This window comes from Siniperca chuatsi, linkage group LG20 (assembly GCF_020085105.1).
Source record: "Siniperca chuatsi isolate FFG_IHB_CAS linkage group LG20, ASM2008510v1, whole genome shotgun sequence".
NCBI classification, from domain to species: Eukaryota; Metazoa; Chordata; class Actinopteri; order Centrarchiformes; family Sinipercidae; genus Siniperca; species Siniperca chuatsi.
The window spans coordinates 15,173,838-15,188,770 of record NC_058061.1 but is presented as its reverse complement, the minus strand read 5'-3'; the positions used below and the strand labels follow the sequence as shown (position 1 = coordinate 15,188,770).

The 14,933-nt window shown below is 42.6% G+C and overlaps 3 protein-coding genes across 11 annotated transcripts; 1 reads left to right on the top strand and 2 right to left on the bottom strand.

Annotated features, from left to right (window-relative positions):
• Window positions 1-23: 23 nt before the first annotated feature.
• On the bottom strand, window positions 24-1,779 carry gjz1 (gap junction protein zeta 1). Of its 2 annotated transcripts, XM_044179656.1 has the most exons (3): window positions 1,644-1,779; window positions 560-1,143; window positions 24-113 (listed from the first exon to the last, which is right to left on the bottom strand). In XM_044179656.1, exons 2-3 carry the CDS (start codon window positions 1,115-1,117, stop codon window positions 24-26), a joined length of 648 nt encoding a protein of 215 aa, XP_044035591.1. In that variant the 5' UTR covers window positions 1,118-1,143; window positions 1,644-1,779. The 2 variants fall into 2 exon arrangements, with proteins under 2 accessions (XP_044035591.1, XP_044035590.1); XM_044179655.1 differs by lacking the exon at window positions 24-113 and having other exon boundaries at window positions 150-1,143.
• A 129-nt stretch (window positions 1,780-1,908) lies between these two features.
• znf668 (zinc finger protein 668) lies at window positions 1,909-5,137 on the bottom strand. Of its 2 annotated transcripts, XM_044179642.1 has the most exons (3): window positions 4,999-5,135; window positions 4,536-4,618; window positions 1,909-4,436 (listed from the first exon to the last, which is right to left on the bottom strand). In XM_044179642.1, exon 3 carries the CDS (start codon window positions 4,426-4,428, stop codon window positions 2,440-2,442), a length of 1,989 nt encoding a protein of 662 aa, XP_044035577.1. In that variant the 5' UTR covers window positions 4,429-4,436; window positions 4,536-4,618; window positions 4,999-5,135; the 3' UTR covers window positions 1,909-2,439. The 2 variants fall into 2 exon arrangements, with proteins under 2 accessions (XP_044035577.1, XP_044035576.1); XM_044179641.1 differs by lacking the exon at window positions 4,536-4,618 and having other exon boundaries at window positions 4,999-5,137.
• On the top strand, window positions 5,013-14,927 carry znf646 (zinc finger protein 646). Of its 7 annotated transcripts, none has more exons than XM_044179632.1 (5): window positions 5,040-5,178; window positions 6,449-6,554; window positions 6,674-9,257; window positions 9,495-10,574; window positions 11,303-14,927. In XM_044179632.1, exons 1-5 carry the CDS (start codon window positions 5,167-5,169, stop codon window positions 11,316-11,318), a joined length of 3,798 nt encoding a protein of 1,265 aa, XP_044035567.1. In that variant the 5' UTR covers window positions 5,040-5,166; the 3' UTR covers window positions 11,319-14,927. The 7 variants fall into 7 exon arrangements, with proteins under 7 accessions (XP_044035564.1, XP_044035567.1, XP_044035561.1 ...); XM_044179626.1 differs by having other exon boundaries at window positions 11,176-14,927; XM_044179631.1 differs by lacking the exon at window positions 5,040-5,178 and adding an exon at window positions 5,744-6,132 and having other exon boundaries at window positions 11,176-14,927.
• Window positions 14,928-14,933: the final 6 nt, after the last annotated feature.

Here is a 14,933-nt window from a genome sequence, read left to right as displayed (position 1 = left end):
GCCTTAAATGATTCCTTTCAGTGTTACGTATCAAAGCTGCTGAGGCAGTATACAGTGTACATGGGTGTGTTTTTGACACTGTCCCTGTGGCAGAGTTTGTGTTTTTGCGCCGACTAAAACATAGGAAAAACCTGACTCAGAAACACCATCATGCAGCTAACACCTAGATCCTTTTGTGTCAGCAAAACACATCTCACAACATATGTAAACCTCCAACAGGGCTTAAGAGGTTAGTATAAACTTAATGCAACAGAAAATTTAATCACACAAGAGCAACTAAGCATTATTTTACATACTTTATAAATATACAATATATGAACTGAATGTTGCTCAGAAGAGGCATCAATACAAACACAGTAAATATATTTTCGTATAATTCATATATTCCAAAACAGAGCATTGTAAATTTAAAAAAAAAGGTCAATATTTAAAAGTTGCAAAGGTAGTGAGTAATGGAGTACATACAGAATAAGACTGAACAAACAATAATCATGCCTGAGGTAGAAGCCAAAGCATAAATAGACATGCGTTTCTCTGGGGCGGCCCTCACAACACAAACATGTAACTTGGAGCAGATGTCTGTCGAGCATTTGTATGGACCATTATTCAGTGCTGGCAGGTTCCAGGAAAACAGAACATACACAAACCAGGCTTCAACCAGAATACGCAGACTGATGCTGAACAGGTAGAAGCCTACTGTGCATCTGTCTGTGTGGAGATCTATAATCATCTTGCCCTTTGGGTCTGTGGACACGACCTGAGCCTCCAGCTCCACATCAGTCTTCATCTGGGAGATCCTCTTCTGGGCCAGGGAGCGCAGGTGGGAGGTGAACAGCTCCATGAGCAGGACGGAGAGGATAACCAGCATGTAGATGAAGTTCCAGGCCACCATCATAGGTTTGTTAAAGTGAGTATTAAAACAGGCTCTGGTGCAGATGTCACTGGTGCTGTTGCAGGTGAAGTCAGTGTCCAGTTTGGTGAAGGGCAGCTCAGCCAGGAAGAGGATCACCAGGCGGATGCACAGGAAGCCAAACCACAGGGAGCGGCACTTGTAGGTGGTGGTGGCATCCACTGCCGTCCGCAGGATGGGGATGAGGCCTGTTACTATGGCTGCCATCGACACTTCTGGCTTTTGTTGGGAATCTTAAAAGTGGGAATGTTGGAAGAACATATAATTTCACGTTCAGTCATGCTTATATATCATTATAGATCTTTTCTCTGAGTGTCAGGAATTTTATCTTAAGTTTCAAATGAGTTTATTTCAACTGTGTATATATATATATATATATATATATATATATATATACAGTTAAAATCAGCTTTTGTTTCTTCAGGACCATAACATTAAATTGACAAAACGTCGACAAGTTAAGCAGCGACTGAACAGAATCTAATGATGATTTTGGCTCCAAAGTTTGTCATTTTTTTCTGCCCTGTACAATAAAAGATTTTTCCATCTTTAAACAGGATGTACCCATAAGTTGCAGTGCAGATGCACAAAAGAAAGCTTTAAGGAAGCATTAAGCATGAAAAATGTTTATTTAAGCATTCAGAAAATGTCACAGCAAATATATGTGGTTCTTAATGTTCTTCAAGGTAAAATGGGTAATGGGTATAAAGTGTGCAGCAGTAAGAGAGCTTACCTTTAATTGCTGCAGCCCGCTGATGGAATGCTTTCACGCTGGCTTCGCATTCAGTCTTTTATGGGTGCAAGAAATGTCATTGTCATCAATATGTGTGTTACAGTTCACCAGATGATGTGCTGACTTGACTTTTCGTAAGCATCTCCCTCTTCAACATTTAAGATGCTCGTGCATAGGAAATACAACACAGACTCTGAAACAATACGAACACAAGTTGGTTTTGCACATGAAGAAACCACTAAAACAAAATCACAAACTTTACAACTTTTTACACATTACACATTTTTTATTGGTATAAAAATTCCTCTGAATATTTTGTAACGCCACTGACTTTTTTGACTTGTCAATTTTTATAATATTAGATGATACTAATAATTACACAGTAAAACAGTTACAAATTGTTTGTTCCAACAAAATGTAAATTCAAAAAAATTAAGACAAGCTGTAATTAAAAACGCATTATATGTTTACATGAAATCACATTTTAAGTGATATTTTAAAGTGATCAGCATAAATGTTTGAACACCACATTTTTATGAAGAGATTAAAACAGATATGACAGTTTCATAGTAGGATACTTATAGTACAATATATATTTTAAAACATGAACATGATACGTAACATCTTTCAAATATCATGACAATACAAAACAGTGACAAAGCGCTGACAATTTACATGGAGACACTATTTTTAACTTTTTGAAGGAAGTTTTCTTGAAAAATAACAAATCAGACCCGTCATCTAAAAAGATGGCTAAATATTTGTGGAATCAAAATTCCAAAACAGTAAAAAAAGCTTAAAGTCCCTCTTCTTTGACTAAGTACTCTGGTAGAGTCTGAAAAGCAGTCACTGGAACAGTCACTGGAACAGTCAGGGATATGGTGCTGGGTTCGACAGTGGAGGGGGAAACCTCACTGGGGGGTGGAGGAGAGGGAAGCGGGTCAGTATGAATAATGTTTACGTCACTGAGTTGTGTGGCAGCGGGGGCAATGTCTGCATGAGTCCGTAAGTGCTTGCGAAGGTAAGCAGCAAACAGAAAAGCTTTGCTACAGTGGGGGCAGCTGTACGGTTTGCTGGTGGAGTGGATCTTCTGGTGTTTACGCAGTCCTGATTTGTTGAGGAAGCCTTTGCCACAGTTGCTGCAAACATGAGGCCTCGGCTTGGGATGCTGCTTCTCATGCTCCTGCAAGTCTGCCAGCTGTGCAAACTCTGCCTGGCAGGTTTCACAGACATGTGAGCCCAACGGCACAATTTTGGTTACAGTCGGAGGAGTGGAGTCAATGGAGTGAAGATTTTCATGTGCCTGAACTTCATCCCAGCTTCCAAATGTAGCATCACAGTGAGTACAGGAGAACTGAGGTAGAGTTGTGTGGGCAGTAAAGCCTGAGGCTGACCCGGCCTCTGTCTCCTGTTGTTGTTGTTGTTGTTGCTGCTGCTGCTGCTGCTGCTCAGACTGCTCCACTAGGTGAGTTCTCTCATGTTTGCGCAGGCTTGAGGAGACTACGAATGACTTCAAACACTCCTCACATTTGAAGGGCCTCTCTCCAGAGTGCACACGGCGGTGCTTGTTGAGGCTGGAGCGCTCAGCAAATGACTTGTCACACTCAGTGCAAGAAAAGGGCCTCAGACCTGTGTGGACAAGCATGTGGCGCCGCAGATCCCACGATGCTACAAAGGCCTTGTCACAGCTCTGGCATTTGTAAGGCCGCTCTCCAGAGTGGACACGTTCGTGCACGGCTAGATCAGCTGGCTGTCGAAACCTCTTGGAACACTTATCGCAGGGGTAGGGCTTGAAACCCAAGTGGGCTCGCTGGTGGCGACGGAAACTGGAAGGGTCAGAAAACATCTTGCCACACTGTGGGCAGAGGAATGGCTTCTCACCAGAGTGAGTACGGAGATGAGACTGGTAGGAGGACAGCTGGGTGAAGCCCTTGCCACACTGCTCGCACTGATAGGGTTTATTCTGGGAGTGAATGCGCTGATGGCAGGCCAGGGAGGAGGAGCGGGAGAAGGCTTTGCCACAGTCGGAGCAAAGGTAAGGTTTTTCTCCAGTGTGGGAGCGCTCATGGTTTTTCAGGTCCTTCAGCTCTGTGTATGTTTTTCCACACTCGTCGCAAGCATACGGCCGATGGCCCTGGTGGTTCCTTCTGTGTTTTCGGAACACAGAAGGGTCGGCAAAACTCTTACCGCACTCAGCACAGAAGTATGGCTTTTCTCCCGTGTGAGAGCGCATGTGCACCTTCAGTTTAGACAGGGTGGGGTAGCTCTTAGAGCACTGACGGCAAGAGTAAGGACGCTCTCCACTGTGCTGCGTCATATGGATCCTCAGGCATATAGCTTGCATAAAGGCCTTACCACAGTCTATGCATACGAAAGGTTTCTCCCCAGTGTGAGAGCGGCTATGGTTGCGTAGCTCTGTGGGTGTCTTGTAAGCCTTGTGACAGTCGGGACACTGAAAGGGGCGCTGGGCTGAGTGAGTGCGCTCATGCTTTGAGAGTTGAGCCTTGCTCGAGAATGTTTTAGTACACTGCGAGCATGAGTGTTGCTGCTGACGGTCCTTTACATGAGCTGAAAGCTTGTGGCTCCGCAGAGCTGATAGACTCCTGAAAGCCTCTGTGCATAAAGAGCATTTGAAGGAAGGTTTGGCTTTTGGAGGCCTGCCTCTGCCACGTTTTTTTGCAGGCTGATCACTCAGCAACTCTTCCTCTTGTTGGCTCTCTTCGTCATGTGCAGGAGGGGTGTATTGCTCTGCAAGAGGTGGGCTGCCAGGCTGAGGAGAGGCCATCTTTATATCTGCAAAGAGATTATATAAAAATAGCTTTGTAATAATTATGTAAATAAAGAGATTATTAGCAGCATAAGGATATGAGACTGGAAGGTTGTTCCACAGACCTCAGGCTAAAGTGCTGTGACAGATATGAATTAGGAGAGCAGATCGTCAGTGACAGTGGCTGATGATGGACCAGAAAAGATCTCTATAACATAATAACAGAAATGTGGGTGTGCATTAAATCACAAAATGGCTGGCATTAGGACCTCAGGGACAATAAGCTAACTGCTTTGATGAAGTTGGCGATGCAATGACAGAGATCACTGTGTATGAGTGGCATGTGTCCGACCGGAGACACGGATCAAAGATCATGAGTCAGTGTGATGGTGTTAACACGATATGTGCGTATTCATTTTAAATAGCTTTTTTGCTGAACACTTCTCTAACTCAAAATGGCTGGCTTTAGGACCGGCTGCACCAATTCACTCGACAGTGTCATCATCATCATGACCGTAATTACACGGGATGGATTTAGCTAACATTAGCTGTCTGGTGTGCATTAGAGAAAAAAAATGTCTTACTTACCTGAATCAGGACATTAATAGTTGGTCGATAATGCTTGGAAAAACGCCTATGTACACGACTGCATTTACTGTGAGACACGGTGATTGCTGTTGACTGGCTGCAGGATGGGGGACGGCTCTAGGACCATGATGACGAAAGCTCTCGGCAAGCCAAGTGTGCAACATTTTAATGCGTTTAATGGTAAAAATATCAATATAAGACACATAAATGTATTAGAACTCCCCTCGTAAAACACGGCAATTTTAATAAAGTTAGCAGGCTGTCTGCCATAATGGTAACACGCGTGTCAAGCTGAAGCAAGGATAATTTACAATGCTCATAAGTAAATGGCAGCTAGCTACGTTAGCTAGCTTAGCTGTCTGAAGCAGCTAATGTGAGTTAGGAGTTTTACGAAATCCAGCAGCAGAATAGTGAGATGATCATTTAAGTTATTGGTTTTTATTTGCGTTTGAAGTTTACTTTGTGGTTACTTTACAGTTGAGCTCGCCTCAGTTTTACTCAACTTTTAGTCCACATAGTTATAATTGAGACGGACGTATATCTCTGCTGCACATTTCCTGTTTCCTAGCAACAAGAGCAATGTGGAAATGGGGATGGAAGAAAAAAAAGACAATTGGAAAAAAGGGGGTTGCCCTTTACATAAAAATAACTTTTAAAATAATGATTTAAAATATATCTTCGGAGGCTTGCATTGAACCAGTACTGCTGCAGGTATTTAATTTGACGCATTTGCTGACGTTGTGATTCCGCGTTGACTTCTTGGCTTTTTGGTGCAATGTTTGTTTAGCTAGCTATGATGATGCTAGTTGGAAGCGCGCTAACGTTAACTCAGTGTGCCGTTATACACATTTAACCGTAGTTAGCCTGTCCGCTCTTCCTATAACCTGACGAGGACGCGTGTGTTTATTCGGTTTTTGTTTATAATGTCGGGGAGTATGGGTACTTGCAGTGGCAATAAATCTGTAGAGAGGCGTTGGTCTCCCGGTTTATTGACATAGCTAGATCAGCTAGCCTGCTGGTGCGGAGATGTAGCAAAACATTTCAGGCTGGGTACCGTTTCTAGCCAACTGCATTCAATTTAATAAGTCTGTCCATGATGCTGGTTACTTGGAGACGCATTTAAACTAACATGCCGTGGGTGATCTTTCCAAAGATTTATTGACTTTTACAGACAGGGAAATCAGGGATCAACACCTGTGAAGCATAAAAATTGAGATTGTCATTGTTGCTACAGAACTGACACAGTTCACTTGTGTGTTGCACAAGTTAAGTTGGTAATTTGTATTGTAGAAGGATTGTTTGAAGAAAAAAATAATATCTTTAGTAAAAATGTTTATTAGCTACCTATAATATATACTTGTATACTTATTGCATAAAACTGAATACTGTTGCATGCATTGTTAATGTATTCACCACAGCTCTTAACTGGCATCTCTTCTTTCCTCAACAGCCCAATTTTCCTGCTTCTCCTAAACTCAAGTCACTCCTAACTGTGTGGAACTGGTTCTCAACGTCCTCTGCCGTATTCCCTCCCTGGACACTCCTTGGACCTTATTGTAAAGAACTATCTTATTTTTATATAAAGACAATAAAGGCATGTAATGCATTTCCCTCCTGCATATTCATACACTCTGTGTCTGGTACACTTAATTCAATTGTTATCTTGTAATGGCAGTGCAAGATCCTGGAAGGACTACAGGTTTTCCTTGCAAACAATGTGGCATGGTATGTCCCAATATGCCCAGTCTGCTCGAGCACATGGATGCTCACCTTCAACAAGAGGAAGAACGCAAATTTAAATGTGATGAATGTGGACGTGGTTATAGGCATGCTGGTAGCCTAGCTAATCACAAAAAGACTCACGAAGTGGGTTCTTTTCAATGTAACATATGTGGTAAAGAAAATTCTAACGCTTTGGCCCTGAAAAGTCATCTCCGGAGCCACACTTCACAGAAAAAGTACTCCTGTGCAGAATGTGGGAAAGCTTTTCGTCTGGCAACACAGCTGGCTACACATGAGAGGGTTCATCTTGCCAGACGAGTAAAGGAGCAATCATATAGGAAGGTAGACATGGAATATCCCACACGTGAAATTGAAAATGATCATCTCAGCGAGCAGTCGGCCAGTGTTGGGATTTCTACAGAAAATAGCCCACTCGAGGACAAGACGGAGGTTGTTTATAATGCGCAATCCGAGACCTCTGATGATGCAGCAAATCGACCGTTCAGGTGTGATTTGTGTGACAAATCATACATACACCATCGAAGCCTGACCAATCATAAAAAGACTCACCAAGTGGGAATGTTTGAATGCACAGTGTGTTTCAAACTCTTCAGTAACATGGCTGCCCTCTACAGCCACCAGAGAACTCATAAGGCAAGGAGCGGGACAGACCCCGGTTCAATGGGTGGGTCATACACAGGCACTCCACTGGACCAGTTTTCACCTCAGAGCCAGGATGCTCCAGTAAATTTTTGCCATTTGTGTCAGGTACTATTCCCCAATGATGAGGAGTTCCAGGAACACATCCAAATGCATAACTCCTCATCTCTGTCATTTGGGCTTCAAGATACCTTGTCAGAGAACCACAATATATCATATGACAACAGTATTGCTTCGCCTGAGTCAAATTTTTATGCGTCTCCAATAAATAATGTTCCTTCAGTATCATCAATAGATAATCATGGAGGCTTTGATCAGCCACAGGAGCAGATTAGAAGTAACGGTCATGTGTACTCAGACTGCTCCACTAATCAGACACCATCTTCCAGTAGCACTCAGGGAGAACCCCCAATCATGGACACAAGCATTCTCAATCCTGCCCTGACGTGCACACAAAACGCTGATAATGCAACTGAAATGGAAGAGACTTCAACTGTAGATTCTGATGAGCGTCCCTTCAAGTGTCAAATCTGCAGTAAAAGCTACCGGCACTCTGGGAGCCTCATCAACCACAAACGGTCACATCAGGTCGGGATTTACCAGTGTTCCATCTGCAGAAAGAGCTATCCTCACCTGGCCGCCCTCAAAAGTCATCTTCGTCTCCACAAAGCTCAGCCGTCATCTTTTAGCCTCATCGCTGAGGGAGACTGGCTCTCCTCAGAGCCTCTGACTCTGGATAACCAACAGGGCTGCTTCTCCTCTCAAGACGAGGAGGAGGATGGCGCTCACCCTGTGCTTGGTATGGAGCAGGAGAATGGAGCTGACCACAGCAATGGAGCTTTGTTCCATGAGCAGTTTAATCAGGACTTTTCCCAGGATATGACTGTGCATCTACCTCACAATGAACACCTGATGCAGAGGCACATGTGTGCAGACTGTGGTGAGACATTTGCAGATATTGCAGGGATTAAGTCTCACAGTTGCCCACTGCTACAGCAGCAACATGACACTACTAGCAGTGACTATGACAGTAATATAAATTTCCAGGACAGTAATGGTCACTGTGCCATTGGAAATCCAGGGAGTAATATAGAGTTCCATGGTCTGAATGGTAGGCAAGACCAAAGTTACTTTGAACAGAATTTTCATGAAAATATAAGCATTGATCAACTGAATGATGGCGGAGAAGGTGATGACGCTAACGAGGAGGATGATGATGGAGATCTTTATCAGTGCTCTATATGTGGAAACAGTTACACCAGCATGAGGGCTCTCAGGAGCCATCTCCGAGGGCACACACAGTCCCATGGTACTCCTGCAAGCTCAGGGCCTTCTTCCATGTCCTCCCACGAAGAAGTGAAAGATGATGAGTCTGGAGAGATGATGATCTGTAGCACATGTGGGGAAAGTTTTGCCAATAGGCAGGACTTGATAACTCATCAGCTCCTACACAACAAGGACCGGGTAGCAAATGTTAATAATTTACATATGAACAGCAGTGATGTGTCTGGAGGCAAGGAGGAAGCACAGAGTATCATCTGTGGCAGCTGTGGCATCTTCTGCACCAGCTACCATCATCTTGAGAACCATGGCTGCACAGCTGGGAGGAAGGATGAGTCGACACATGGTGAAGAGGAAATGAAAGTAAATGATGTTGCCCAGCATGAAGACACTGGTCACGTCAAAGAAACTATTGACACCGAAGATCGTCACTACAAGTGTGATCAGTGTGGGCGGTCATACAGACACGCCGGCTCCCTCCTTAACCACAAAAAGTCCCACAAAACAGGTGTATTCAGATGCCTCGTCTGCCAGAAACGCTTCTACAACCTGTTGGCCCTTAAAAACCACCAGAGGTCCCACTTTGATATTAAGAGGTTAGTTCCAACAGCAATGCACATCATTAATACATGTAAAATTCTTACATTTTTCATTCATGTTGCAAATTTTTAATGCTTGTTGGAAATTCTAAATAATTGTCAAACAAAACAAGCTAAGAGTTGCCTATAGTCTCTGTTTTTTGTGTTGCAGATGTGTTTTGTCATCACAGCTCTATTCCTTGTGTAGACTGTTTTGCAAACAGAATTAACCACATGCCCTGTCTCTTCCCCTAGGCATACTTGCCATGAGTGTGGGAAGGCCTTCAAAATTCAGAAGCAGCTCTTGAATCACCTGAGAAGGCACAAAGAGAACCAAGCCAAAATCCAGGAACTCAATGACCAGATCCAGGCCCTCATGCAGATGAATGGGACCAGGTCAGATGGAGGAATGCAATCGTTAACTTCAGATGCCAATCAGGCTTTTACCTCTTCTCGACGCTGCAAGCAACTGCCTGAAGGGATGACAGGACAAACAAAGTCTGAGACCTCAGTCAAATCAGAGGACACAGGCGACCGACGGCCTTTCGCCTGTGACCAGTGTGGGCGTACGTATCGCCACGCAGGAAGTCTGGTCAACCACAGAAACTCCCATAAAACAGGTGAATATTACTGTTCTGTTTGTAACAACACTTACTCCAATCAACTGGCAATGAAGAACCACTTGCGCACCCACTTTGCATATAAAAAGCATTCATGCCAAAACTGTGGAAAAGGCTTTAGGGGAAAGAAGCAGCTATTAGCCCACATTTGTGCAGACCTCAGAAAGGATGGGGCCGGAAGTAGGAAGGGCCTAAAATCCAGATCCTTTAAGTGTAAGGAATGTAAGCAGGCCTTTCTCTCTGTTGACCAACTGACAGCCCACACCTGTGATGTACCTTCAGGCAGCAGTGATGCACAAACAAATATGTGTTCAAATAAAGAGGAGCGGCCTTTCACGTGCAACATTTGTAATCGCAGCTATCGGCATGCAGGCTCACTCCTAAACCACAAAAACACCCACAAGACAGGGCACTTCAGTTGCACCTTCTGCTCTAAGCCCTTCACTAACCCCATGGCTTTACGCAATCACACACGGATCCACACACAGAAGAAAAAGTATGTGTGTCTCACATGCGGTAAGGCCTTCCGCCTCGCCAGTATCCTGCACAACCACCAGAGGGTCCACAACCGGGTGGCGAGTCACTTTAGCTGTCCTGCATGTGGAAAGAGCTTCCAGGGCAGGTCTGGCCTGAAGAGGCACCGCTGCCGCAGAGGTCAGGAGAACTCTGTGAGAGCTGGAGTCCAGCAGTCAGAGAGGGGAGACAAGTGCTTCATGTGAGTTACTGTCTTATTGTGAACTGAGTATGTAAGTCTTGTTTTGTCTGTTAGTCGTCATTGGGGTAGTTTTTATATATTTTGTATTTGTTTAACAGCTGTTCTGACCCGACTGAGTACCCGGCCAGTATTAGCTTATTAATACTGGCCGAGCTTATTATATATTGCAGATATATCTGTATTGGCGCATGGCAGTACAGAAATGCCAAAGATAAGTTTGAGTTTTTCTTTCACCAGAGAGCACAGACAAGTTTACTTTTCACTTGTAAAATGTCCTGCTCAGTATATATCTTGGTTATAATACTTTAAATAACAAATTTAAAGGATCCCTATTGACAATGTTTGTTTATGCCATGTGTTAATGTAAAAAAAATTATAATAATATCAGACAACCATAATTGAACTTTTAAAGTATTGGTATCAGCCTAAAAAAATCCAGTATTGGTCAGGCTATTATTTTGAAAGTATTGTAATGTTTAATAATGGTTATATTAAAGTAATATAAGTAATTTGCAGGTCGATAAATAATTCACTGTTGGGTAAAATGGTTTGAGTTGAAGTGTAATATTAGCTATTGAATATGAACATATCCCTGCTGCAGGTGCGACCTGTGTGGGCGCTCCTACCGCCACGCTGGCTCTCTCCTCAACCATAAAAAGACACACTCCGAAAACCTCCACCACTGTACCTTGTGTCTCCAGACATTTCCTGATCCTCTCACTCTACAGATACACTCCCAGATGAGGCGTCACTGCTGCCCCGAGTGTGGCAAGACCTTCTGTCTGATCGCGCACCTGCAGAGCCACATGGAGGTGCACTCGAAGGACCGGCCTGTGGTCTGCAGCCTCTGCCAGCAGAGCTTTCCCAACACAGCCAGCTACCAGCAGCATCAGGACATGCACCACAGGGCTCAGGACCCCTATCAACAAGATGTGGACGAACCTGATAATAACATCTGCTGGGACTCAGGAATAAATCAGACCATGGGAATGGACGAGATACACAAGCAGGTTCCACCACCTTTGTCCCATATTCCAGAAAGCATCACTAATTCACAGAAGAGTAACGACTCCGCTGGCACAGAAGAAAAGAGCCACGTCTGCGAGCACTGTGGCCGCACTTACCGCCACGCCGGCTCCCTCCTCAACCACAAGAACAGCCACAAGACGGGCTCCTTCTTCTGCTCCGTCTGCCAGAAAGAGTTCTCCAACCTGATGGCTCTCAAGAACCACCGGCGCATTCACACGGAGCCCAAGCGCTACCAGTGTCTGGAGTGCGGAAAGGCATTCCGCGTGTCCACTCAGCTCATATGTCACCGACGAATCCACACCAAAGAGAAGCCCTTCGCCTGCCTGCTGTGCGACAAGAGCTTTTCCAGCAAATCCAACCTGCGGCACCATCAGAAGATGCACCAGAACACCCAGAGCTACGACTCCTCTTTTAGCATGGATGCTAACACATTTATGGACTTGGACATGGGCTCTTTCCTTTGAAGTAGGATTCCAGAGTGTACAAGAGAAGAGGACAGGTGCTCCTCCTATCTATCTGTTATTTATCCCTCTATCAATAATTGTAAAACAGTATTATTATTTTTTTCAGAAAGTGCTCCTTGGTCCTGACAGAAGCTCGTTTGAAGACATGCACATTTCATTACGGACTTCCAGTCTTACCTCCACAACAGATGGTGACATCACTGAAAAGTCTCCAGAGGTTTTATCAGTCAGCTTTTAATAAGACCTGAATGTTTTACACACACACAATACACAGGATCCCAGAATACAGGGCCGGTGATGAAAATATTAGTTGCCGCTCACTCCTCAATGACAAACCAACCAACCAACCAAAGTGAACAGAAATGTGCAGCCCAAGTCCATGTAAGAACATTAACACTGATAATAATTTTTGTAAGACCATACGATGATCTCTCCTCTCTTGCTATGTATAATTGTGTTCAGTGCCTCTGTAAGTTCCTTAGGAAACAAAATATACAAACTATATTTATCTCTGAATCCTTTTGTTAGCTTTGCCGTGAGTGTCGAAGGACTGCTCACTTTCCTTTGGGATTTCACATAGGGCAAGCCTGTTATTATTAAGTCAAATACCTCTGGGTGTGTCCAAAGGTCAGTGGCAAAGTGATTTATCGAAATCATATTATCAAGTAAATAGTCGTACTGCTAATAATATTCACGTTGAGTGACATTGTATGCTAAAAATGGATGTATTTATTAATTTATTCCTGTTATTTTATGTGTATATTTTATTAGAAAATCTTTTTATGAATGTTGTAAAAACTGTCTTCTAAAACTCATGTAGCCTTTAAGGAACTTCATCAGTTGATTTGTATCTACTTATTAGTTCTCAGTTACAACAGGCAGGAATGAATGAGCCGAGCATTATTGGCATTATTGGCAGCACTCAGGGTAAACCATAAAAAGGAACATACCCGATGTGTAAAACATTGTAGATCAGTTTCTGAACTGAGTATAGCATTCTTTTTCGCTTGTGCCATTTCAACACTCTTATAATTTAGCTCATGGAACAGTTGTCAAAATCACTCCAACATTTAGTTGCAGCTCCACATGCAGTGCATGCTGTTGAATTATGAACCTTTGAGAAGCATCAGTTATGTTGAAGTGCCAGTGCCTAAAATGTAAGTCAATTGTAGCAGTTTAATGTGAACAAACCTCCTCTCACTGTATTTGTTATACTATAAACCACAATGTTGATTTTATATTGTATGTTACATAATTAGTTTTGGGGTTTTTTATCTTCTGATTTGTGAATCTCCTCAGTCACAAACAGTTAAAACGTCTTAAAGCAGTCGATAACAAAAGTATTGCAACAATGAGGTGAAAGTGGTTCCTTTTTGCCTCTCCATGAATTTTCTTCCCTCACAAATACTTTATATGAATCAAATCGAATGACTGCATATGTATTTTTCAAACAAATATGTGGCCAAAATGCCTAATTTCTGCCAAGCACAAGTATTACTGCAAACATACCAGAGCTTTATGGATTTACAAGGACGAACCAGTTTCATCTTCACTGTCAAGTTCATGAACCACTTGTTCTGTGAAAAATGTGCAATTATTGATTCTCTGGGTTATTTTTTTGCCAAGTTGTCTATAACGTGCCTGTTGTTCCTGAAGTGGTTTCTTTTCACAAATCAGAAATCCAGCAAAAGTGAACGCATGGCCTTTGTTTTTTATAACAATCTAAAATTAGATTTTCTTTATGCCTTATACATTACATTTCATGTATTAGTATGTTTGGCACTGGTCAGAAGTATGAAATACCTCATGGAAAGCCCTGCCTACCTAGCAACTGCTACTTAATGCCTCATGCAGCTTAATTGTAGAGAATACACTGTAACCGTAGAAACTCAGATAGTTATCAATTGTAAGACAAATAGAATGGATGAAGCATCAATTTTAAGGTTTTACTTTGTAGTTCGCGGATGCTGTTTTCTCCATAACATGCTCGTTTCTCAGCAGTTTGTTGTTTTCAGAGTTATATTTGCACATTTGTAGATGAGACACTTGTAGCCTAAGGAGGACGGGAAGTATATAATAATGCAGCCAACCTGTTGTCTTTGTTGGGTCGATGGACAACAAGTCGGCTGTTAGATGGTTCACCTCAGCTAGATTGCGGGTCATAATATTTAAGCAATATGCTGAAAGTATTGTTTCAGTGCATGAATTGAGTACATCTCATTTGTTTTGTCTTACCATTGTATCGAGTACAGTGGCATCAGGTTCAGTATACTGACTCTAGCCTTGAAAAACCATGACAACTTGCCGTCTGCCATTTTGTTCCATTATTTAAAATCTTATGTGTATTAATTGTTATGATTTAGATGATCTTACTGTAACATATTTTTCGTATGCCATGGTAGCCTATGTAAAACGACTTGTGCACATTTGAGTTCAAACTGACTTATTATTTTACAATGTTCTCCCATCTAATCTCCTGTGGCACTTAAACACGTTCACTCCTCCGTCATTGATCACAATCACAGCCTGGTATTTGTGGCGTGCGTTAATCTCAGAGCTGTCTCTGTAAATATTAGAATGAAAATATCAGATGGATCTCTGTACGTTCATGGCAAGATTTTCTTCAGCAGGAGAAAACTGCTAGATTAGCTATTGTGTAATAAAAAAGCATATACCACACGCTCTGATTTATTGGATTTTGAGTGCTCAAAAATGTCTGCTCACTATTTAATTCATATTTATATAACTATTTTGTCACTCTGAAACGTAGATTTTTACTTCTTTATTAGAACTAGTTTAGAATATAAGCAAATTATTGAAAATAAAACTAGTTGAAATTAATTAAAAGACTTTGAAAATGTGTTTG